Source organism: Symphalangus syndactylus, chromosome X, assembly GCF_028878055.3.
Source record: "Symphalangus syndactylus isolate Jambi chromosome X, NHGRI_mSymSyn1-v2.1_pri, whole genome shotgun sequence".
In the NCBI taxonomy this organism is placed as follows: domain Eukaryota; kingdom Metazoa; phylum Chordata; class Mammalia; order Primates; family Hylobatidae; genus Symphalangus; species Symphalangus syndactylus.
In genome coordinates this window covers 73,452,637-73,475,326 of record NC_072447.2, presented here as the reverse complement: position 1 = coordinate 73,475,326, position 22,690 = coordinate 73,452,637, and the positions used below count along the sequence as shown (strand labels likewise).

The 22,690-nt window shown below is 50.5% G+C and overlaps 1 protein-coding gene across 18 annotated transcripts; it reads left to right on the top strand.

Moving 5' to 3' along the window:
• The first annotated feature begins 121 nt into the window (after window positions 1-121).
• Window positions 122-22,321, top strand: LAS1L (LAS1 like ribosome biogenesis factor). Of its 18 annotated transcripts, none has more exons than XM_055269216.2 (14): window positions 122-475; window positions 1,222-1,347; window positions 2,328-2,397; window positions 3,521-3,602; window positions 5,082-5,366; window positions 5,702-5,748; window positions 6,591-6,700; window positions 9,900-9,985; window positions 10,338-10,388; window positions 10,690-10,896; window positions 11,245-11,392; window positions 16,465-16,958; window positions 19,949-20,099; window positions 22,002-22,321. In XM_055269216.2, the coding sequence occupies exons 1-14, from the start codon at window positions 240-242 to the stop codon at window positions 22,126-22,128; spliced, it is 2,220 nt and encodes a 739-aa protein (XP_055125191.1). In that variant the 5' UTR covers window positions 122-239; the 3' UTR covers window positions 22,129-22,321. The 18 variants fall into 18 exon arrangements, 15 of the variants coding, with proteins under 15 accessions (XP_055125191.1, XP_055125194.1, XP_055125192.1 ...); XM_055269217.2 differs by having other exon boundaries at window positions 134-475; window positions 19,952-20,099; XM_055269219.2 differs by lacking the exon at window positions 10,338-10,388.
• Window positions 22,322-22,690: the final 369 nt, after the last annotated feature.

Sequence of the window (22,690 nt, the reverse complement as noted above, 5' to 3'; positions counted from 1 at the left end):
GAGGGTTTGCTTTGTGAAAAGAACACTTCCGGCCGGCGAGTTTTTAACCCCGCATGTCATTACGCCGGCGCCCAACTCTCACATTCCGATTGGCCATGCTGACGCTAGAAGGCGGGCTTGCGTATGGGGTCACGCTCTCCTATTGGTTGCTGGTGCGGTGGCGGTTCGGAGTGAGGGTAGCACGTTGAGCTGAAGGCTGTGCGGAGCGGCGCGGCACAGAGCCTGGTGTTGAGCTCAGTATGTCGTGGGAATCCGGGGCCGGGCCAGGTCTGGGTTCCCAGGGGATGGATCTCGTGTGGAGTGCGTGGTACGGAAAGTGCGTTAAAGGGAAAGGGTCACTGCCACTCTCGGCCCACGGCATCGTGGTCGCCTGGCTCAGCAGGGCCGAGTGGGACCAGGTGACGGTTTATCTGTTCTGTGACGACCATAAGTTGCAGCGGTACGCGCTTAACCGCATCACGGTGTGGAGGAGCAGGTAAGGTGGCGGGTTCGGCCCTTTTGCCTGCGTGCTGGTGGCGCTGCACCTCTTCCTTTGTCGAGTTTCTATTAGGCCCTGTTCTCCAGTCTTCCCCTAAGTCGCCTAAAGTTGTCCCTCTCCCAAATGCCTGGGGGAACGCTGCAGCCATCTCTTGCGCTAATCCCGTTAGCGCAATGGAAAGTAAGGGGTTGTGCCTCAACAATTCTCTTGTTATATCTGTGAGGTTTACCCATTACCTCCAAAAAGTGACCTTCTCCCAACTTGGAGAGGATGCCGGAGGGACTAGTGAGGCCTGAGCCAGGGCTTAAGGAGTAGGTTAGTACCCTAGGGTAGATTTCCGATTCCAATGGGGAGGAAGTCTTGCCTGCAAGACAATGTTTGAGTGGGGCGCCTCAGTCCAGTTGGTAAGATTGAGTTGGGAGCCGACTAACGAGGGATAAGGGGCTCCTCTAGCTCAATGAGTTGATTTGGGGGTGAAAGAAAGGGGTGTGTCCACACAACTGTTGATTGACAGTCTACCAGTTAGGTGTCCTGTATACGGCCTAGTCAGCCCCTCATGCCCTATATACTGTTGGATCCCACAGACATTACCTTGTCACCTCCCACCTTCTTTTGTTTTGTGTCTGTTCATGCTCTCTTGAACCAGAATATGATGGGTGTAGCCTGCAACAACCTAGGTTCTGAGGTGGAGGGTGGACCAGTGTAAGGGCTCTTTATGATGGTGCTGGACTGTGACCCTTTAGGTCAGGCAACGAACTCCCTCTGGCAGTGGCTTCTACTGCTGACCTGATACGCTGTAAGCTCTTGGATGTAACTGGTGGCTTGGGCACTGATGAACTTAGACTGCTGTATGGCATGGCATTGGTCAGGTAAGACCTGCATGGGGTAGGGGTGGAGGTTGGTTTGGGGACTGGCGGCAGGGGAGGCATGTGATAAGCAAAACTTGGCTTCAGGTGTTACCTGAAGCAAAACCCTGCCTGTACCTCATTGTGGATCAGCCTGTGATTATTGCTTGACTTAACAGCTTTTGGTACCCTCGTCAACACATTCCTCTTTTTCTTCCTTTTTCCTGAAAGCCTTCTCTTCCATTTTTCTTTCTATCTTGGAATGTGGAGGAAGGGATTCAGACCAGGTGATCTCTGTGGGTCTCTTGGTGGTCTGATATTTTTTCTTACCTTTGAATTCCTCACCCAGAGGAACTTGTCTGAATGGCTCAATGTCCTCGCCTGTGATTTAATGTGGACTTTCCAACCCTGTCCCTGTGTATTCCTAGCATCACCCTTTTCCCCTTCTCTCCCTCATGAACACTGAAAGATTGCTGAGTTATGGAAGTGGAGACATGGGCTGGGAATTCCTGACTTACAAAGTGACTCATAATGGTTCTAGCTGTATACACGTCGGAAAAAAAGGTTGCTACTGAGTTTTCATATCTGTCAAAGTCTTCATTTATCTATTGTTCCCTTGTCTGCCTTGAGATCCTCCCTTTCTCTTCTTATTTTCTCCATTGGTTAGCTGTGCTCCCCATTATCTGATGTAGTCCTTTGCAGCATTTATAACATATTATGTTCTAGCCTAATATGTTACATTATATCATGATTATTTATCTTAGACTGAACTGTTCAAGGCTAGAGCAGTGTCTTATTCGTCTGTATGGCTTCATTACAGGGCAGACTCTCATTAAATGTTGGAATGGATGGAACTGTCCCTGTTCTGGCTGACACCAACTGTAAGAATAGGACAGGACAGTCAGTGGAAAAGTTGTGGAAATGCAGGGTTTCAGTAACTCAGCAAAGTGTTTGGAATAAAATGGTTCCTTGGGCTGTGCCACTTATTTCTCCCTCAACTCCAGGTTTGTGAATCTTATCTCAGAGAGGAAGACAAAGTTTGCCAAGGTCCCCCTCAAGTGTCTGGCTCAAGAGGTGCGTATGATTCAGTGAACTTGCTCAGTTCTCTCTCCAAGAGGGCTCACCAAATGGGGCATGGAGTAATGTGGGCACACAGTCAGACTAGCTTATCCCATCACTACCAGCCAAGTCCAGCAAGAATCCCAGAGCCTCAGCTTCCAGCCTGAAGGAGGCACAGTTGCTCCCTTGCTCTCATATGACTGGTATCTCAGAGGGCTTGGCCTGCCCAGCTTGCTGGAAGGAGCCCAAATGTAGCACTGGGTGGGGACAGGAAAGAGGTGACAGTCACAGCGCCTGCCCTTAGGGAGCTGACAGTCTGAGGGAGGAGACAGCTCAGCCACTATGAGTCACTTTGTAAATCAGGAATTCCCATCCCATGTCTCTACTTCTGTAACTCAGACATTCCTACCCTGAGGAGTATGTGAAGTGTGTAGAGGCCCAGAGGGCAGGCATGCTCTCAGTCATTAACGCTTCCTGGAGGAAGTGTAGGAGGGAAGCAGGGGTAAAGGATACTCAGGGAGAAGGACAGGGGAGAGGGAGGCTGGAGAACGTGATTGTTAATGCTCATTCACAGGTATTTCTTTGTTGTAGAAGGGTGGTTGGTGGTTAGGGGAGGTGTGTACCTTTTCTGCTTCTGATTTTCTTTTCTTTTTTTGAGACAAGAGTTTTGCTCTGTTGCCCAAGCTGGAGTGCAGTGGCGTGATCTTGGCTCACCACAATCTCCGCCTCCCAGGTTCAAGCAATTCTCGTGCCTCAGCCACCCGAGTAGCTGGGATTACATTTGTATTTTTGGTAGAGACGGGGTTTCACCATCTTGGCCAGGCTCGTCTCCATCTCCTGGCCTCAAGTGATCCACCTGCCTTGGGCTCCCAAAGTGCTGGGATTACAGGCATGAGCCACTGTGCCTGGCTCACTTTTCTGATTTTCAGTACCTCCTCCATAGAGCAGTAAAAAAAGAACAAGGAGAGCTGGTTTTTTTTCTTGGCTCTGTCACTATGTTTGGAATCTTCTTTCAGGACCTCAGTTTCTCTAGTTGTAAAATGGGGCAGGGGGTGATCAGGATAATTAATCTCTGGCTCCCTTCCAGCTTTAATAATTATTTTCCAATTTCTGTACTCACACCCTCCCCTGTAATCAGGTAAACATTCCAGATTGGATTGTTGACCTTCGCCATGAGTTGACCCACAAGAAAATGCCCCATATAAATGACTGCCGCAGAGGTGAGTCCTCAGAGGGTATACCTATCACAGTTAAGCCTAGGGGCCTGGGCTTGGTGGTGCTGAGGGTAGAGGGATAGGCAGGAGGGTCTCCACCTGGAGTCAAGGCTGGGACTAGGGTGAAAGAAGTGAGGCCTCACCTTGGGCACAACATTTAAAGTGGGGAGAAGTCAAAAGTTCCATAATCAAGATAAATAACATATTAATGTAGAAAAATTCATGATAAACATTGTATCAAAACTTTAAGTAAAACAGGATTAGTATTACTGATTTCTCCTTTTGTTTCAGCTTCCAACATGGCTTGGCATATTTTGATACCTTGACTACAGAGGTTTTTTTGCCTGCCTTTAAGTTATTTTTTGTTTGTTTGTTTGTTTTGAGACGAGTCTCACCCTGTTGCCCAGGCTGGAGTGCAGTGTCACGACCTTGGCTCACTGCAACCTCCACCTCTCGAGTTCAAGTGATTCTCCTGCCTCAGCCTCTTGAGTAGCTGGGTCTATAGGCACATGCTACTATGCCTGATTAACTTTTTTTTTTTTTTTTTTTGAGACAGAGTCTCACTCTGTCACCCAGGCTGGAGTGCAGTGGTGCAATCTCAGTTCACTGCAACCTCCACCTCCTGGGTTCAAGTGATTCTCCTGCCTCCGCCTCCTGAGTAGCTGGGATTACAGGCATGCGCCTCCACGCCTGGCTAATTTTTTTTTTTTTTTTTGTATTTTTAGTAGAGATGGGGTTTCACCATGTTGGTCAGGCTAGTCTCGAACTCCTGACCTCATGATCTGCCCACCTCAGCCTCCCAAAGTGCTGGCATTACAGGCATGAGCCACTGCACCTGGCTGTATTTTTTTAGTAGAGTTGGGGCTTCATCATGTTGGACAGGCTGGTCTCAAACTCCTGACCTCAAGTGACCCGCTCACCTTGGCCTCCCAAAGTGCTGGGATTATAGGCGTGAACCACAGTGCCCGGCCACTCCCCTTAAATGTTGTTCCTGAGGTAGTGCCTCATTAGTCTCACATGCCTCTCCATAGTTGAGGTGGGGGGGTTGCCAGCCATGAGCCATCAGCAGTGTATGAACCCAGGAGTTCCTTGGACAGCCACCCCATCCCGATTAAGAATCCTGCATTTAGCCTCACTCTTTGTGATGGGAAAACAGATCTAGAAAAGGGGAGACTTGGCCAAGGCCATGTAACTAGCTAATGGGGCTGATTCCTATTTCTCCCACTTACTAGCCCCTTGCTGTTTTTGGCATCTCATCTCTAAGTCCAATAATAGGTTTTTTTCTAGAAAAAGTGCTGGTGAGCAGGATAAAGCAAAGAACAGAGGGATAACCCAGAGTGAAAGAGGCAGCTTCTGGATATTTGAGATTTGAACCTTGGAGCCAAGCCTTTTCCTGGGGCCTTCCTGTAGTACCCACAAGATGAGGCTGGAGGCCTGCTAGCTGCCTGCCTGATCCTGTGGCACTGCCTGCCTTCCCCGCTCTAGGCTGCTACTTTGTCCTCGATTGGCTCCAGAAGACCTATTGGTGCCGCCAACTGGAGAACAGCCTGAGAGAGACCTGGGAGTTGGAGGAGTTCAGGGAAGGGATAGAGGAAGAGGATCAAGAGGAAGATAAGAACATTATTGTTGATGACATCACAGAAGAGAAACCAGAGCCTCAGGATGATGGGAAAAGTACGGAGTCAGATGTAAAGGCCGATGGAGACAGCAAAGGCAGTGAAGAGGTGGATTCTCATTGCAAAAAGGCCCTGAGTCATAAAGAGCTATATGGTAGGTGTTTTGGAGGGCAGAAAGGGGCCCATAAGCCCAGAAGGCTCAGGCTTAGAGTTAACGCTATTCATTTCCCTGGCTCAGCATTTCCTCTGGGGCTGTGGTGAATCTTAGCTTAAAAAATTACTGTCACAAACCATCTTCCTGGCTAGTTTCCATAGTATAATGGCTGTCACATTCACCTCACAAACCATCTTGAGCCCTGTGAAGTAGTTGGGGAAGGAATTCTAGTTCCTCAATTACAACTCAAGACATGAGGTGAGAGAGGCTCAGAATCCCATCAGGAAAAGGGGTCTGGGCTGGCAGTCCTATCTGTCTCCCCATTCTGTTTTCAGAAAGAGCCCGAGAACTGCTGGTATCATACGAAGAGGAGCAGTTTACGGTAAGAAAGTGCCCTGGACTTGGTGTGCTCTCATCTGCCCCAGCCATTTCTTCCCTCTTGCCAGCTACCTGAGAGAAGTCTTGAGAAGGAATTTGAAAGAAAAGTGACAAAGCGTGAGGGAACTTCTCGGAAAGAGAGAGGGGGGAACTAGGAAGGAGACAAGAGGAGCAGAGTCCAATTGGCTGATCCTCCACACCGATGGAAGGGAACAGATGATGAAGTTTGCGGATAATCTGCCCCACTGGGTGGTAGGGAACAACTGGGAATGGGTAGTTGTGCAGTCCTGCAATTCCGCAGCTGACCAGTAGATGGGGCCCAAGAGATTCCCTAAATCAGGTGAGCTGGAGGGGTGCAGTTTTTAGGGAGGTCACTCAGAAACCATTTAGCTCAGCCCTTCCTTTTCACAGATTAAGAAATTGAAGCCATGGATGAGTGAAGGGACAGGCTCAAAGTCACATATACAGTTAATGATAGAACCAGGATTAGTACCTGGATCTCCCAGTTATCTTTCTTCTGTAACTCATTGCCTCCCTTCATCCCTGGCCCTTTGGCCTAAGAATCTGTATCTCCAGCCAAACTCCCCCATTGAACATCTCAGTATTTACCCACAGGAAATTCAGTTGGAGGAGGGAGGGAGAGAGAAGGAGGAGAAAGTCTCACATTTGAGAGTCAGGCTATTTTTAGTTGCAAGGCCAATAGGGGAGTTGTGGGCCCACCCCTGCATGCCCTGCCCTGTCCCCTGCAGGGCAGTGCTGAGAGGTCCTATGGGAAGGGATCCTGGAGGGGTGGAGGTGGGTTGCTTGGCTGAACCAGCCTTCTGATGGGACCCTCTTTGCTGGCAGGTGCTGGAGAAATTTAGGTATTTACCTAAGGCCATTAAGGCGTGGAATAACCCGTCCCCACGTGTAGAATGTGTCCTGGCAGAGCTCAAGGGCGTTACATGCGAGAACAGGTGTGTAACTAGGTAACTGGGAGCTGCGTATTCTCTAGGATAGAGAGTAGCAGCCTCATTGAAATCGGTTTCCCTATCCTAGATTGCCAACCTCTGCTGTACAAAAATCCCAGGGATAATCCTAATCCCCTCCACAGTGACCCTACATTTGGCAGAACTGTCTGCTCTCAACCCTGCCAACTTCCAGGTGGGGCTTGACTATACTAGAATGGCCAGAGGCAGGAATGTCCACTATCATCCATCTCCTGGCCAGCTGCTTTCCTCTCTGTTGGGTGGCATGTGGAGCTCTTGACAACTAGGAAAATCCCTTGATAATTACCACCTCACTCACTGCCTAGCCCTTGTCTAAGTTTGAGGTAAAAGATATATGTATGGTGGGCACTGCTAGTCTTGTCTTGTTTTGTTTTTGTTTTTTTTTTGTTTTGTTTTGTTTTGTTTTTTTTTTTGGTAAGACAGTGTCTTGCTCTGTTACCCAGGCTGGAGTGCAGTGGTGCAATCTCGGCTCACTGCAACCTCCACCTCCCAGGTTGAAGTGATTCTCATGCCTCAGCCACCAGAGTAGCTGGGACTACAGACGTGAGCCACCACACCTGGCTAGTTTTTGTATTTTCAGTGGAGACAGGGTTTCACCATGTTGGCCAGGCTGGTCTCAAACTCCTGGCCTCAAATGACCTGCCCGTCTGGACCTCTGAAAGTGCTGGGATTACAGGCATGAGCCACTGTGCCTGGCCTTTTCTCTTTTTTTACGATAAGGTCTTGCTCTGTCACCCAGGCTGGAGTGCAGTGGTGCTAACATAGTTAACTACAGCCTCAACCTTGCACGCTCAAGAAATCCTCCCACCTAGGCCTCCTAAGTAGCTGAGATCAACAGGCATGCACTACCACGTCTGGCTAATTTTTTAATTTTTTGTAGAGATGGGGTCTCACCATGTTGCCTAGGCTGGTATCAAGTTTTGCGATTCAAAAGATTGTCCTGCCTTGGCCTCCCAAAGTGCTAGGATCACAGGTGTAAGCCACTGCAGCCGGCCTGGTCTTTTTTTTTTTTTTTTTTTGAGCCGGAGTTTCGCTGTTGCCCACACGGCGGTGCAGTGGCACAATCTTGGCTCATTGCAACCTCTGCCTCCCGAGTTGAAGGGATTCTCCTGCCTCAGCCTCCGGAGAAGCTGGGACTACAGGCATGTACCACCACGCCTAGCTAATTTTTGTATTTTTAGAAGAGACGGGGTTTTGCCATGTTGGCCAGGCTGGTCTGGAACCCTTGACCTCAGGTGATCCACCTGCCTTGGCCTCCCAAAGTGCTGGGATTACAGATGTGAGCCACCACGCCCGGCCTGGTGTTTTCTTTTGAACTGCCATTGGAGGGTATTAGCATTCCTTGGATAGTCATGGTTAGGGGAATAGAGGCGGGACCTTCTCAGGTTCTGGCTCCTAGAGACTAAGTTCCTTGTCTCTCAAGTATGGCTGTGAGCCTTTGTTTCCAAAACAAAGTGCTCAGCTCAGTCCAGAGCAGGCTCATAGTATGTCTACCCATTCTTCTTTCCTCTCTAGCTCTTGGGGGCTTTCTACCTAAATTCAGCTGGAAGGGCTTTGGGGGACTTTCCACTAAGAACCTGTGGAGGCAATGCTAAACCTCAGCTAGAGAGAAGTTGGAGAGTGTAGGTAGGTGGTGTAGGTAGCAGAGTAACCCTGGGTGAGAACTGCAGTGTAGGCTGGGATTGCCCCTGGAGTCTTCTCTTCATGTCCAGGATACTAGTTCCAAAAGTATTTTATCATTGTTTGCCCAGCCTAGGTTTCTTGGCTTTACCCTTCAGCAAAAGGGTTGGTGGTAGCTTCATTAGCAGCTGGGAAAACTATGCCCCTAACACAGTAGTGTCTGCCTGGTAATGCTGGAGGGAGGGATCTAAGTATGTCAATTTTCCAGGCATTAGGACACCTTGGGAGCTCTTTTTTCCACATCTAGGCTTGGTCAGTTAGGAGAATGTCTATATCTGTTTAGTGTTGCTATAAAGGAATACCTGAGGCTGGGTGATTTATGAAGAAAAGAGGTTTGTTTGTCTCATGCTTCTGTATTCTGTATGAGAAGCATGGTGCCAGCATCTGCTTCTGGTTAGAGCTTCAGGCTGCTTCTTCCCCTCATGGCAGAAGGCAAAGGGGAGCCCACATGTGCAGAGATCAAATGGCAAGGTGGAGGGGGAGATGTCAGGCTCTTTTTTAACAACCAGCTCTTGGGGAAACTAATAGAACAAGAACTTAATACTGTGGGAACAGCACCAAGTCATTCATGAGGGATCTAACCCAATGACCCAAACCCCTTCTACAGGCACCAAGGTCAACATTGGGGATCAAATTTCAACATAAGATTTGGAGGGGACAAACATCCAAACTGTAGCAAAGAGCCTCTTGGGAAGCCACTAACTCTGGAGGAATCAGCTTGCTGTTGCTAGTGTAGGTTTGAGCTATTAACCCATTTATGCTGGAGGTTGCAAATTTTTTTTTTTTTTTTTTAAGTCAGACCTTGTTGAAGACCTTGAGCAGTAGGATATAAATAACTCCCACAAGCTTAGCATTCCAATAATGGAATACTAGGCATAAATGGATTAATAGATAGGGATGAGAGATTACCCCTATAGCCTACTCCTGCAACCCCTCTAACTTTGTTCTGGGTTTTTAGAACCCCTAGTAATAAGGCCTATGGACCATATTTGGTCTAGCGGTTGGGTCCCCAAGGTTTCTACTTCTAGGATCTAAAATAAGGTAGCCAGGGAGAAGAGAAGGGGTAGGGTACTGGAGAATGGTCAAGAGAAACCGACTACAAGAACTGAGTCTAAAAGCCTTTGACCCCGTGATCCCAGGCATTTAATTCCTTCTGTGGATGTGGAGCTTTTTCCTGTCTGTGTGCGGAAGTGTATTCAGACACTACTGCTCTCGTTATGGGCCATAGATCAGCATTAGTGCTTGGTAAGCACTTGTTCAAAACCCACTGATCCCAGCCTCTAAGCAGCCCCTGCCCGAGGAGGCTGAAGCCTAAGATCCAATTGTTAGCCCCCTTCCTCCCCACTCCTACCCACCCACCACCCCTCTCCCTATGCTGCTTCAGCCACTTGAGCCAGAGGCATTAGCTGCTTTGGAGGTGGGTGGAGGAGTAGGAGAAGGTCTTCTGCCAGCATCACTTTGCTAAACTGGTGTCCTCTTGTTCCAGGGAGGCTGTGCTGGATGCTTTTTTGGATGATGGCTTCCTTGTCCCCACATTTGAACAGTTGGCAGCTTTGCAGATAGAATATGAAGGTAGGGTTCTGGGGGCTCACTGCACCCTTAGGGTTCTGATTCCTGGGTGGGAACACCTAGGGTGGGCTGGGGGGGGCCCTGGGTTGAGGTGTGAAGGCTGTTTCCTGCCATTCCATGGCCTCTGAAAGTCCTTCAGCCTTCCTGGCTGAGCAGAACAGGTAGCCCCACTGACAGTTGTGGGGCTGTCCTTAAGTGGTCTGGAATGGGGTGGGGTGGGATGGGGTGGGGTCGGGGAGTCTTAATGACATTATTGTGCCATGTTCATTGTGATTTAGCTGCTAGCTAGAGAGCTAGAACAGCAGAATTGGAGGGGCCTTGTGAGGTCATCTAGTCCAACATCCTCATGTTACAGATGGTCAGACTGAGGTCCAGAGAGGGGAAGGTACTGACCCAAAGTCACACAGTGAGTTATTGACAAAGCTGAAGCTAGAACCAGATCTCTGTTTTGTTTATACTTTATTTTGAGTCAGTTGTTGGTTGCCAGATACTAACTGGTTTCTCTCTCCCCACTGTTCTGCTCTCCTCTTTCCTTTGTTCTGCGGTGGCAACTCTGTTGTTGGTGGGGGGCTTGGCTCATGCGCGCGCACACATTCTCTTGCTCTCACTCTCACTTCCTTTCTCTTGCTGTCTCTTGCTCTCTCTTTCGTGCTCTCCTGCTCTCTCCCTCCTATTGCCCCCCCAAATGGGTGTCCCTTACAAACCAGAAAACGTGGACTTGAATGACGTCCTGGTGCCAAAGCCGTTCTCTCAGTTCTGGCAGCCCCTGCTCAGGGGCCTGCACTCCCAGAACTTCACGCAGGCCCTATTGGAGAGGATGCTCTCTGAACTGCCAGCCTTGGGGATCAGCGGGATCCGGCCTACGTACATCCTCAGATGGACCGTTGAACTGATCGTGGCCAACACCAAGACTGGTGAGGGAGACTAGCCCTAGCCCTAGGGCCTAAGGCAGCCCAGGCAGGAGCCTCTGCCACTGTCCTCAGCTCTCTGCTAAGAAGCGCCAGGCAAACACCTCCCGTGTTAAAGGTTTAGGTTTGCCCAAGAGGGCCCCACGGCAGCAGTGGACAAATCTCCCTTTTCCTTTTCTTCTCAGAGCCAACTAAACTGGGCTGGGGCAAAGTGCCCTGAATTCTTTGAGCAGTTGGGAGGTATAGGTGGGGAGTCTGGGGGGATGGGGAGGGACAGAGCCAAACTTTCTGAGGTGAAATGTTGGGTGGGGGGCTCACTGCTTCCTTCTCCTTAGATCCTCTCTTCTCTCTCAGGACGGAATGCTCGCCGATTTTCTGCAGGCCAGTGGGAAGCAAGAAGAGGCTGGAGGCTGTTCAACTGCTCCGCCTCCCTTGACTGGCCCCGGATGGTTGAGTCCTGCTTGGGCTCACCTTGCTGGGCCAGCCCCCAACTCCTTCGGATGTAAGTCTCTTGAATTCCATCCGGTAAGAGGGTGAGGCCCTTCAAGCCTCAGGGCCACACTGCCCTAGAATGACTGAGTTAGAAGGGCCCTTTGGGGACAGTCTAGCCCAGTCTCACTCCCACTGACAGATGGGACAACTGAGTCCAGAGAGGGGAGGGGTAGGGTTTTCTTGCCTAAGATCACACAGCTTAAGACCTGACTGAACTGAGTCCAGTGTGGGAATGGATAAGACAATCCCCCTAGAGTGCTTAGCACAGTGGCCTGCACAGAGTAAGTGCACAATAAATGGTAGCTGCTGTTTATTATTGAACCCAGGTCTGACTCCAAGCCCAGTGCTGTTTCCTCTATTATCTTTCCAAAGTATACCTCTGATAGTTGCTTAGCAACCTTCAGTTGCTCCCTATTGCCTTCCTGTTAAGTCTAGGCTTCTTAGCCTGACATTCAAAGATCTTTCTGATTCTGGCCCAACTTACCATGGTAGCCATGTCTCCTGTGAGTCTCCTTTACCCTATCCACCCTGGGTTCTATGGTCAAACTGAATATTGCACTGGTAAATACCTGTGGTTGTCTCCCTTTCCTTTTCTCTGTCATTTCCTGACCCTGAGCCACTTCCCTCATAATCATGGAATCCTTTAGCACCTGATTCCCTTCTTGCTTTCTTGAGCAATACCTGTTTCATTTGGATGACTCATCTGACACTCTACAGCTCCTCAACTCCAGTGACTTTCATTCTCCACTACACTCAGCAACCCATTTCCATCATTCGGAGCTGTTCCACCTCTGAAAGCTCACATCCCAGCATCCCACTCGGTGACCACCACTTCTCGTCCTTCTAGTTCTCACCCTTGCATCCCATGACATCTGCTCTTTGCCTGCATCCAGATCTCCATCCCTCCATTTCCTGCATCCCTTGACCTTGCTTCCCCTCTATCCTGTCTGTGGTTGCTCAGTTCGGCCACTCATCATCAGCACCTTCAGCTTTGCCCATCCTTTGGCCATATCTGACTTGCAAACCCCTGAGCTGGAATTGATCCTCCCCATTCTGCTTCCCCTGCTCCTCAGCCCAGGTAGCTGAGCTCTGCTGGAGAAAACCACATAGCCCTGCGGATTGCTGCCACTGCAGAGGTATGATTTTTAATCTCGGGCGAGGCCTCAGTTCTGCTTGTCTGAACTTTTACTTGTTTTCTGACCACTTTCTCTCCCATTTCCTCACTATTCTAAACCCTTACCGCTCACCTCAAGCCCCTCCCCCCTCCCATTTCACCCTAGCTTCCTCGAGCACATGGAGGCATCCGGCAGGGCCCCCTCGACCTGAGGTCCAGCCCTCGTGAACTGATCTGCGGCTGCACTCAACCTTCTCGCCAGTCTCAGGATGAGGTGGCCTTGCCCCACCTCAAAGCCTGCTCCTCCACCTGTGCTCTGGAGCCACCTCTGCCAGCATCGCTGGGGCCTCACCCCAGCCTCTACCTTGCTCTGCTGGCTCTTGCTCTTCAACCTAGGAACGTGCCTGAGCTTTTCTCATCTTAAACAAAACAACAATAACAGCAACACAAGCAAAATCTCCTTTGACCCTGCATCCCTCTGTTGGGTTATCATCAGCTTATCATTCCCACCCTTCCCATCAAAACATCTCAAGAGTAGTCTACACTCAACACTCTCCATTTCCTCACTACCCTCTTACTCCTCAACCTGCTGCAATTTGACATTCACCCCCAGAGTTGCTTTGACCTCCTAATTACCAAATCAGTGGGCCCTTGTCAGTCTCTGTGTCTGCTGCATTGATGCTGTTTACCACCCCCTCCTCGAAAAATGCCTGTGCTTATTACTAGTTCCTATAAAGTGCTGAGACCCAAATCTGTCTAGCCCTGGCCCCTCCCCCAAGATTCAGCCTCGTGTACTCGACTGCATGTCAGACATCTCCCCTTGGATGGCCCACAGGCACCTTACTGTGACCAAAAGAGAATTGGTCGTCTCAGTCCCCATCTCAACTCTAAAGTGATCTTCCTCCTCTGTTCCCTATCTCACTTGGTGGCGGCACCATCTACCCTGTCCTGTTGACTCTCGAATACTTCCCAAATCTGAGGTTTTGTGTTGCCGTGTCTACTCCCCTTAGTGTCTCCTTCCCTCTATCAGACTAAGCTTTTCAAGGGCAAGGACTCTACATCAGCTGTCTGTGCCCCAGCACACCAAACAGGCCTCAGTAAATGTCATTGAATTGAACCATGCTCTGCTCTCTCATTCCCAGCAGTGCTGTCCTTGGTGGGAGCTGACCCAGTGCCTGGGGAATGAATGAAGTGGGAGTCTGGATGCCAAGACCCTCTTAGTCCCTGATCCCTCTATTGAGTCCAAAAGTCTTTCTTTAAACCTGATGGCATTTGGGACACAGAGGTATTTGTAAGGTTTTAAAAGTGGCTTTGTAGACAAAGTCAGTCAAGGCAAGACTTCCAGGAGTTGGAACTGAACAGCCACATTGCCAGATGTGTGCTTCAGACTAGAAGTGATGTGGATGGGTGGGAAATTGGGAGGAGAACCAAAAGGGCCTGGATGAGTCAGAGTTTTGAGAAGAGGCATTTGAATAATTCAAGCAGGAGAAAGAATAAAACAAGTTTCAAAGTCCAGAAGGAACATGGCATGTGTATGTAATGGGAGGGAGGGAGTGACAAGAGCAGCATGGAGAGGTTTGGATAGGTGGCCTTCAAGGTACTTTCCAATCCTAAGTGCCTGCAGAGTGGAAGCTGCTGGTCTCGGAGAAGTCTGGACCACAGAGATCTTCTCCCAACCCAAGCATACCAGAGGGATGCGACACATGCCAGCAGTAACAGCGGCTCACTTGGGTACGATTCCTTGTGCACAGATCCTGCCTTTCCCAGATAAGCAGTGAATCTAGTCCTAATCACCCCGTTACACAGAGTGGGGAACAGAGGGGGTTTGCCCAGGTATTATGCTGCAAGTCAGAGCTGGGGCCAGAATCCAGATAGCCTGTCCTTAGTCCCATGCTCTTCTGTAATACTCCACTAGATTGTATTATTGCAGAAAGCATCTGTTAAACGCAGTTTTGTTTTCCCCAGAGAAAAAAATAAAAGATACTATTGGAAATTAAGTGTCAGGCATGGTGCTGTGTTTTTTTGTAGAGGTTAACTTCATTTACTTTGACACAGCAGTCTTGGGAGGTGGAAGTATTATATATTATACCTTATTTGACAGATAAGACATTGAGGCTCTAAGGAGTGATGGGACTTACCTAATAGCCACACATTTGTTGATGGTGGGACAGGGATCTTGGCCCAGGTGGTGTGAGCCCAAAGTCCACCTTCATTCCATCAGCCTGAATCTGTGACCTTCTCAGTCCTGAGCTATGACCAGACATACTCGAGGAAGGGGGTGTATTTTAAGATTCGCATCACCCCTGCACCTTAGTGGTCAGACTAATGGCTCAAGATAGCAGGTGGGTAATCATAAGCAGGGCTGATAAGGCATTTTGCCAGTATCAAGTGTCTGGGAATATTTATTATTAATCACACTAATGGACCACCAAGAGAGGACAAAGTTTCTCTCTGGCTTTTCATCTGATTAGAGCTGGAAGCTGTTCAAGCACTTTCCCCAGCCAGCCAATATCAATTTAATTTGAGCCACTATCCTCTTGGAATATGAAATTGGCCCCATAGACAGGATCTCCCAGTGAAGTCATCAGCCCCCCAGCCCTGCCCCCAGTGGCCAGTCACCCTGCATATGTGACCAGTCTGCATGTGCCCAGAGAGAAAACAGCCTGCTGAGCTCATGGCCCGTCTGTGAACCATCCGCATCCATCTGTGACCGGGTGCCTGTTAGGTGCCAGGTTCTATGAGAGGCTCTGTGAGGGGTGCTTACCCCCCTCTCCCCTTGAGCTCCCCTTCCCAGCAGCTCCGTATCTGTTGGTGGTTTTGCTGTTGGCGCCGTCTTTTGTGTGCACAGTGTCATCATCTTTAACTCTGCCTGACCCCTGCCATCAGTCACCAAGCCCTGCTCTCTGTCTGTGTGTCCTTCACAGCTTCACTCCCTCCCATCTCCACTGCCAGTGCCCCAGGTCAGCCCTCCCCAGCTCTGGCCTCAACTGTCGGAACAGGCTCCTCCCTGGTCTCCCTGCCTCCAGGCTGCCTGTCCAGGCCAGCCTCCACATGGTCACTTGGTGATCTTCATGGTGATCTTCAGAAACATAGCCTTCATGTGTGCTCAGAATTGGCAGGTGAACCCTCACACACACACCAATGCACACACTTACCTTCCCAGCCCTCTCTTCCTCCCACAGCTCCTCAGCACAGGCCGTGCCCTCTAGCTGGGCTACTCACTGCACGCAGCAGCACCGTATGCTTGCTCTTGTCTCTGGGCTTCCGGGCCCTACCTCCTGCACGAAGCCCTCCCTTGGTCTTTCCTGCCTTCCTCGTGCTCTCTGTCTCCCTCAGCCCCGCAGTGCCTGCAGTAGGTTCGCAGTGCTCATCTGGCCTCCCTCCCACATCCTGCTTTGTCTTGTCAGCCGCTGCTTTTTTTTTCTTTTCCTCCATTCCAGGCTGGGCTGTAGCTGCTCCCATAAAGGGATCACAGTTTGTGTTCCACGCAGAAGGAGCCCAGAACACTTCCAGGCATATCCTTGGAGCTCAAGACAGGTTGCTCAGCTAGGCCAGAGAAGAGAGGGATCTGCTCATTTCCAGCCCTGCAGGCCTGTTGGCTGTTTTGTGTATTTATGTAGCTTTTAAGTGCAGACTAATAGCTATCATTTATTGCATGCCCACTATGTGCCAGGCACTGTGCCAGGCATTCTATGTGAACTTTCTTATTTACTCCTCCCAACAATCCTATACATCAGGTATCATTATTGTCCTCATTTTACCTGAGAATGGAAGTGAGGCACAGAAATGAACCACAGAGCTTGTTCGGGGTCCATGGTCCTGTTGTTTCTATGTTCTGTCTGCTCTACTACACTGCCTTTCAGAGGCAGGTCTGGAAGTTCAGAGACCAAGTTCAAACCCTGGAGTGTTGGGGTATGAAGTGGCTTGAGATTTTGAATCTTTCCTACCCCATCCCTCCCTTTGCTCAGCATCTTCAAAGCCATGGGGCAGGGCCTGCCAGACGAGGAGCAGGAGAAGCTGCTGCGCATCTGTTCCATTTATACCCAGAGTGGAGAAAACAGCCTGGTGCAGGAGGGCTCTGAGGCCTCCCCCATTGGGAAGTCTCCATATACACTAGACAGCCTGTATTGGAGCGTCAAACCAGCCAGCTCCAGCTTCGGGTCTGAAGCAAAGGCCCAGCAGCAGGAGGAGCAGGGCAGTGTTAATGATGTCAAGGAAGAGGAGAAGGAGGAGAAAGAGGTCTTGCCAGACCAGGTAGAGGAGGAGGAAGAAAATGATGACCAAGAGGAGGAAGAGGAGGATGAAGATGATGATGACGATGTTGAAGAAGAAGATGAAGAGGAAGACAGAATGGAGGTGGGGCCTTTCTCTACAGGGCAAGAGTCCCCCACTGCCGAGAATGCTAGGCTTCTGGCCCAGAAAAGAGGAGCTTTGCAGGGCTCTGCATGGCAGGTTAGCTCAGGTAAGAACTACTTTGTCCCCACATGAACTTTTCTCTTTGGCTGGCTCTTGAGGCGTCCTTCTACCCTAGGAAGAGATGGAAAGTAGCAGGAGGTAGCCAATGTGAGGCAAGCCTGGAAGGCAGCCTGGTGCATAGATGACAGCTGGTTTCCCTCACCTCTTAGGATGGAGCCTGTGAGTACCAGGGACCACTGTCAGGCTGCTGGCTACCTCATATAAGAGCACATTCTGAGAGGATGACATGGGTGTGAGCCCTGGGCAGTAACATAGAGGCAGAAGATAGCAAGAAGTAGGGAGTGTGTACGTATGTGGTTCTGCACGTGTTTTTCACTTGCAGTGAGACAGTGCTTTCTGTGTATGTGTGTGTGTGCCTCGAGGCTGGCTGGTGGTGAGACAAGATTTTGCCGTGTGTATTAGAAAGAAGGAACCTAGGAGGCTGGGCATCGTGGCTCACGCCTGTAATCCCAGCACTTTGGGAGGCCAAGGAGGGTGGATCATGAGGTCAGGAGATCGAGACTATCCTGGCTAACATGGTGAAACCGTGTCTCCACTAAAAATACAAAAAATTAGCCGGGCATGGTGGCGGGCGCCTGTAGTCCCAGCTACTCGGGAAGCTGAGGCAGGAGAATGGTGTGAACCCGGGAGGCAGAGCTTGCAGTGAGCCGAGATCGAGCCACTGCACTCCAGCCTGGGCGACAGAGCAAGACTCTGTCTCAAAAAAAAAAAAAAAGAAGGAACCTAGGGCATTAAGTCAGAGAAACAGGAAGTGAGATCACAAGAGAGAATAAGGAATGCTGCGATTTTTAGGTGAGCGCACAAATTAGTGAGGCCAAAGCTAGGAAGAGACTGCAGGGAGGGTTAGTGATAGGGATCTGCTCTTCCTTTTGAGTATCCTTGCTTAGGTTAATGAACAGGAACCTCGGAGGCTGGAACACCCAGAAGGGATGACAGAACAGCGTGGTGTCGGTGTGCTGAAGCCTGGGGAGGGAGGGAGAACAGCTGGGCCTGTGTGATGTGGGGTATGCAGTGGCAGAGAGTGAGAGGGGAGGCAGTGAATGAGTTTATAGAGAAAGATACTATGGCCTTTGTTTGTCCTTGTATGGACAGGGTGGAAGCACTGGAACATAAAACATAAAGTCTGTCTCTCTGTGTGTGTGTATAAGCGTGTGCCTACACCTGCTGGCCAAACCATAGCCCAATGACAAATAACTTAGGGCAAGGAGGGCTGTGTTGGTGGGTCTTTGTAAATATTGAAAGGGAGGGGCATTGACATAAGCAGAATTGTGTGTGTGTGTGCGTGTGTGTGTGTGTGTGTGTGTGTGTGTGTACAGGAAAAAGGGAAAAGTAGGAGCAGTTAAAGAAGTCATGGCCAAGCAGTCTGTTGTACAGCTTTGTGAAGAGGAGGCAGGGTTGCTGAAATCCATGAGGGCTAATAGGTAATGTGTGTGAGAGAGAAGTGACAGCATTGAGGTTGGCGGCAATGGAGGGGTAGTGGGAACAGGCAGTGAGATATAGCCATCCAGAGATGGCCTGTATGTTCACACCGTCAGTGGAGACATGTACAAGGGTATCAGGCTAAAGAGGCAGGGGTAGTGATGTAGACAGTGTTGGGGATATTAGTGATGATAGAGAGATGATCGGGTCAGTGACAGAGCCTATATAGGTAGTGGCCCCTGTGCACGAAGGTGTCTCTGTATCATGGAGTAATGCAGGACATTAAGACAGGCACAACTTCCAGTAAGAGAGCCAGGAGAGGGGGATGGACAAGTAGAGGAACAGTCCTTCCTGAGGAACTCTGGGTTACATAAAAAGCTGGTCCAGGGTTGACACATTATAGAATGCCAGGGGCATTATGACAGGGAGAATTCTTTGAGTACCAGGGAGATGCAGAAGGCCAGAAATGGAATCTACATGGAATGCACCGGTGAAGGCTTCATTTGAAAACACTTCATTTGAAAACACTTGTGGAAGGATGGGGAGGGACATTTAATATAATACTGTGTGGTAGGTATCTCAGTGATAGGACAGAGGGGGATGGGGGATGCCCGGCATCCCCATTCTAAAGTGGAGCATCTGTATGTGGGGGGAAGTGAGTTGTGAATGTGGAAAGTCCTACAACGTTAACTCTTTCCCTCTCTCCTTTGCCATTGCTCCTTCTGTGTGTACACATGTGTGGGGAGGTAGGGTCAGGAAGATTCCTGGTTGTATGCCAGTGAATGAGGGGTGTGGGAGGCGGGGAGTGAACAGGACAGTCACTGAGTGAAGGGCTTGTGTATGTGTGCTTCTGTATACATATTTGGGTGGCTGTGAGGGGTGGGATGTGTGGTGAGACAGCCGTTCCCTAGAAAAGGGGTGTACCTTGTGCATCTTGGGGCAAGAACTACAGGCAAGGGAACATGTTGTCTCAGGGAGTCCACCCTGAGATGGGCGTGGGGTGTATTTCTGCATTAAGAAAATATGTGGTATTCAAACAGGCAGGGGAGTGTGTGTGTAGATTTGTAGGAAATCTAGGTCATTCAGCTACTCTGAGGTACTGGTGGGTTTGGGGTTTGGGGGGGAGGTGCTTTGGGAATTCTGGGACATCCAGACCCTCCATGATGTGTCCCTGTGTGTGTGTCTACAGACAGGGAAATAGGGGTGAGGATGAGAAGTTGAAGCAGTGATACAGCCAGGTCAGAAGTTGTTGTTTGTGTCCGTGTGGAACATGCCTGGGGAAGTAGGAAAAGAGCAAAGAGGGACAAAAATGTCTATAGTTGTATACTTGTATATGTAAGCACATAGAGGGGGAGAAGGACCATAAAGAATGTGTGGTGAAGCACTCTGGTGGAGAGGGGCTCGTGAGAAGTGATATCGAGAGCAGCGAAGCTGGAGATCTTGAGAGAGCCCACCCGTGCTAAGTGGGGTGGGTGGATGGACAGGGTGAGCAGGCCTGTGCAGCAGTCGGAGAACCAGCTCATCAGCCCAGTCTTGCCACTTCCCTTTGCTCCACAGAAGACGTGCGATGGGACACATTTCCCCTAGGCCGAATGCCAGGTCAGACCGAGGACCCAGCAGAGCTCATGCTGGAGAATTATGACACCATGTATCTTTTGGACCAGCCTGTGCTAGAGCAGCGGCTGGAACCCTCAACATGCAAGACTGAGTGAGTGCCCATGGCAACAGGATTTCTCACCCCTTTTCTCTGCCACCTGTGGGAGGGAGAGAAGACAAGGTGAGGTGGGTGGGGGAGGTAGCTGTCCCCAGTCAGGGCCTAAATGAGTGAAGTGTAAGCCCCAGTCCCTGGCTGGGCCCTTGCCAGCTCTCCCTGTCCCTCGTGTGGGGAGCCAGTGAAGTAGCCACACACAGCTGGGCTTGGCATCCCTCTCAGATTGCATTCAGTTTGTACTTACGGATGGATGTGTGTGTGTGTGTGTGCACACGCACACACACATTTTGGGAGGAGAAGGGTCCATAGCTTTCAGCAGATTCTCTAACTGGTCCACCACTCCTAAAAAGTCAAAAATAGATGCTCTCATCCAGCTTTTTCATGTTCCTGAGGAGAAAACTGAGGCCCAGAAAGGGGAAGGAATTTGTCCAGTGGTGCACAGAGTAATCAGTAGGCCCCCCCACACTGTCCAGGCACCTTGGTAGCAAGGCCTGCACAGGGCTTCATGCTCTCCCTCAAAACTCACCTCTGGATCACAGGCGTGGGATCCCTTGGGTCACCAGGGAGCCAGGAAACAAGCAGCCCTTGCTGAGGGGCTATGCTAGTAACACAAAGGAGCCCATCCAAAGGGCCTGTACATTCCAGAATGCTGGGCCATTCTGACCAGAGAATCCTGTGAGTACTAGAGGGGAACCCCTGCGGGCCCCTGAAACTGAGTCTTTCCCTTTGCTGCCTGCCCACTCCCTGGGAGATGAACCCCTCTTCATCTGGGCATTCTGGGAAAGGGCTATAGAATCCAGGGGCCCCAGAAGCAGGCCAGACCCAAGGCAATGCCATGGACTCTGTCCAAGGCCACGGGCCAGCAGGCCTCTTGGAGAGGAGAGGTGGCAGCTGGGGAAGCCAGGAGATCTGTAGTTGGGAGCGGGATTCACATGTCTGAGAGAGAGGTGCCCTTAGCCCTCCTTCCCAACCAGCCTGGCCCTGGGTAAGAATGGCTTATTGAGTACCATGGATATCAAGGGTGAAGTGTGGGCAGCTGGAGCTGTTCAGTCAAGAAGGAAGCTGATTCAGCCCAGCTCCCACACCCACTGTAGTAGGGAGGTTTCCTCTGCTGTGGAGGGGCATGCCCACCCCTGCTTCTTGTCTCAGCTCCACCCCTGACTTGGCTATGTGGCCTTGGGCAAGTCCATTCCCATCTCTGGGCCTCAGTTAACTTGTCTGTAAGACTGTGGGTGATGGGAGGTGGTGGGACTAGATTATCCGTAAGGGTTCTTTCAGCTGCAGTAGTGTAACCATGGATCTGCCTGAGGGTAGGGTGATGGCTTTGCTCTCAGCTGTCACCCTCACCCAGCTGGAAGGACCTTGACTTGCGGGAAGCAGGGGAAGCAAGAGTGTTATGAGCAGGGCCAGGGAGAATGAGGGCAGAGCTACCCTCCCTAAAGCAGTCTTGCAATCGTGGCCCTAGTCTTATAGCCCAAGCCTTGGGCCCCTTAACCAGCTATTGGGTGTGGGAGGGATCCAGGCCCCCAAGCTCAAAGGCCTTGAAAGGATGCCCTGTTAAGGCAGCTACTTTCAATGTCTTGGGAGTCAGGTTATGTGGGGCCCCCTCCCCTACCTCAACCCAAACAGCTCTGCTTTAATTTGGTTTATCTACTAGGGCTCTGCATAAAGCTTCATTTGAAAAGTTCTTGCCTCCTTCCCTCCCTTCCTCAACTGAGGAGAGGGCCAATCCAACCCTGGGGCCCACACGAAGTCGTTTCTCGGATTTGCTCCAGTCTCTTTGTAAAGCCAGGCAGGAGAGTGGGCCCATCCCACAGATACACACATGTCAAGCACTCTTGGCCCCTTCAGAGCCTAAAGCTGCCTCCTTCCCTGACTGACCTCCCACTCTTTCCTCAGTACCTTGGGCCTGAGCTGTGGTGTCGGCAGTGGCAACTGCAGCAACAGCAGCAGCAGCAACTTCGAGGGCCTTCTCTGGAGCCAGGGGCAGCTGCATGGGCTCAAAACTGGCCTGCAGCTCTTCTGATGGCCATCCCTGGTGCAAGTGTTCATCCAGCCCTGCCAGGGCAACAGCCCACCCCCTAGTACAACTGATGCTCCCTGAGACAACCTGGGAGACAGCCTGGATCAGCCACATCAACTCAGTTGTCCACCACAGGGGAATTTTGAATGTCTTTTGTTTTTGTTTTGTTTTGAAAACTAATAAACAGGCAACTGTAGTTTTGGTGTTTGTGAGATGAAGAGGGTGGGTGCTGGGGCAGACCAGTATAGTTTTCTCTTTACTGTGGAGGCTCCAGACAAGGCTTTGACCAGGAGCTAGGTCCTGAGGTCCTTTGGGCCTCTGGCTTTGATTGCTCCTATAACCAGGCTCCACCCATATCTTATTCTGGACTCCTCAAACCATTTCTGTTCTCAGCTGTAGTATGAGGCCAAGCTCACTTGGAAGCATCAGGCCCCACAGGCATTGCTGGCTACAGAGCCTAGCGAGTGGCCAGGTGGTTTGCTTAGAGCCTCCCTGACAGTGGGAAGAGCCAGGCCACCTTGCTGCTACCCAGCAGGCTTCCTGCTGTTCTCCACACCTGCCCTCA

Bases quoted from the DNA above. Each gene is read 5' to 3' on its own strand.
- LAS1L (XM_055269216.2), top strand. From the start codon at position 240: ATGTCGTGGGAATCCGGGGCCGGGCCAGGTCTGGGTTCCCAGGGGATG. The intron at 3,603-5,081 runs GTGAGTCCTCAG...TCCCCGCTCTAG, and splicing joins TATAAATGACTGCCGCAGAG to GCTGCTACTTTGTCCTCGAT. The intron at 20,100-22,001 runs GTGAGTGCCCAT...CTCTTTCCTCAG, and splicing joins CCCTCAACATGCAAGACTGA to TACCTTGGGCCTGAGCTGTG.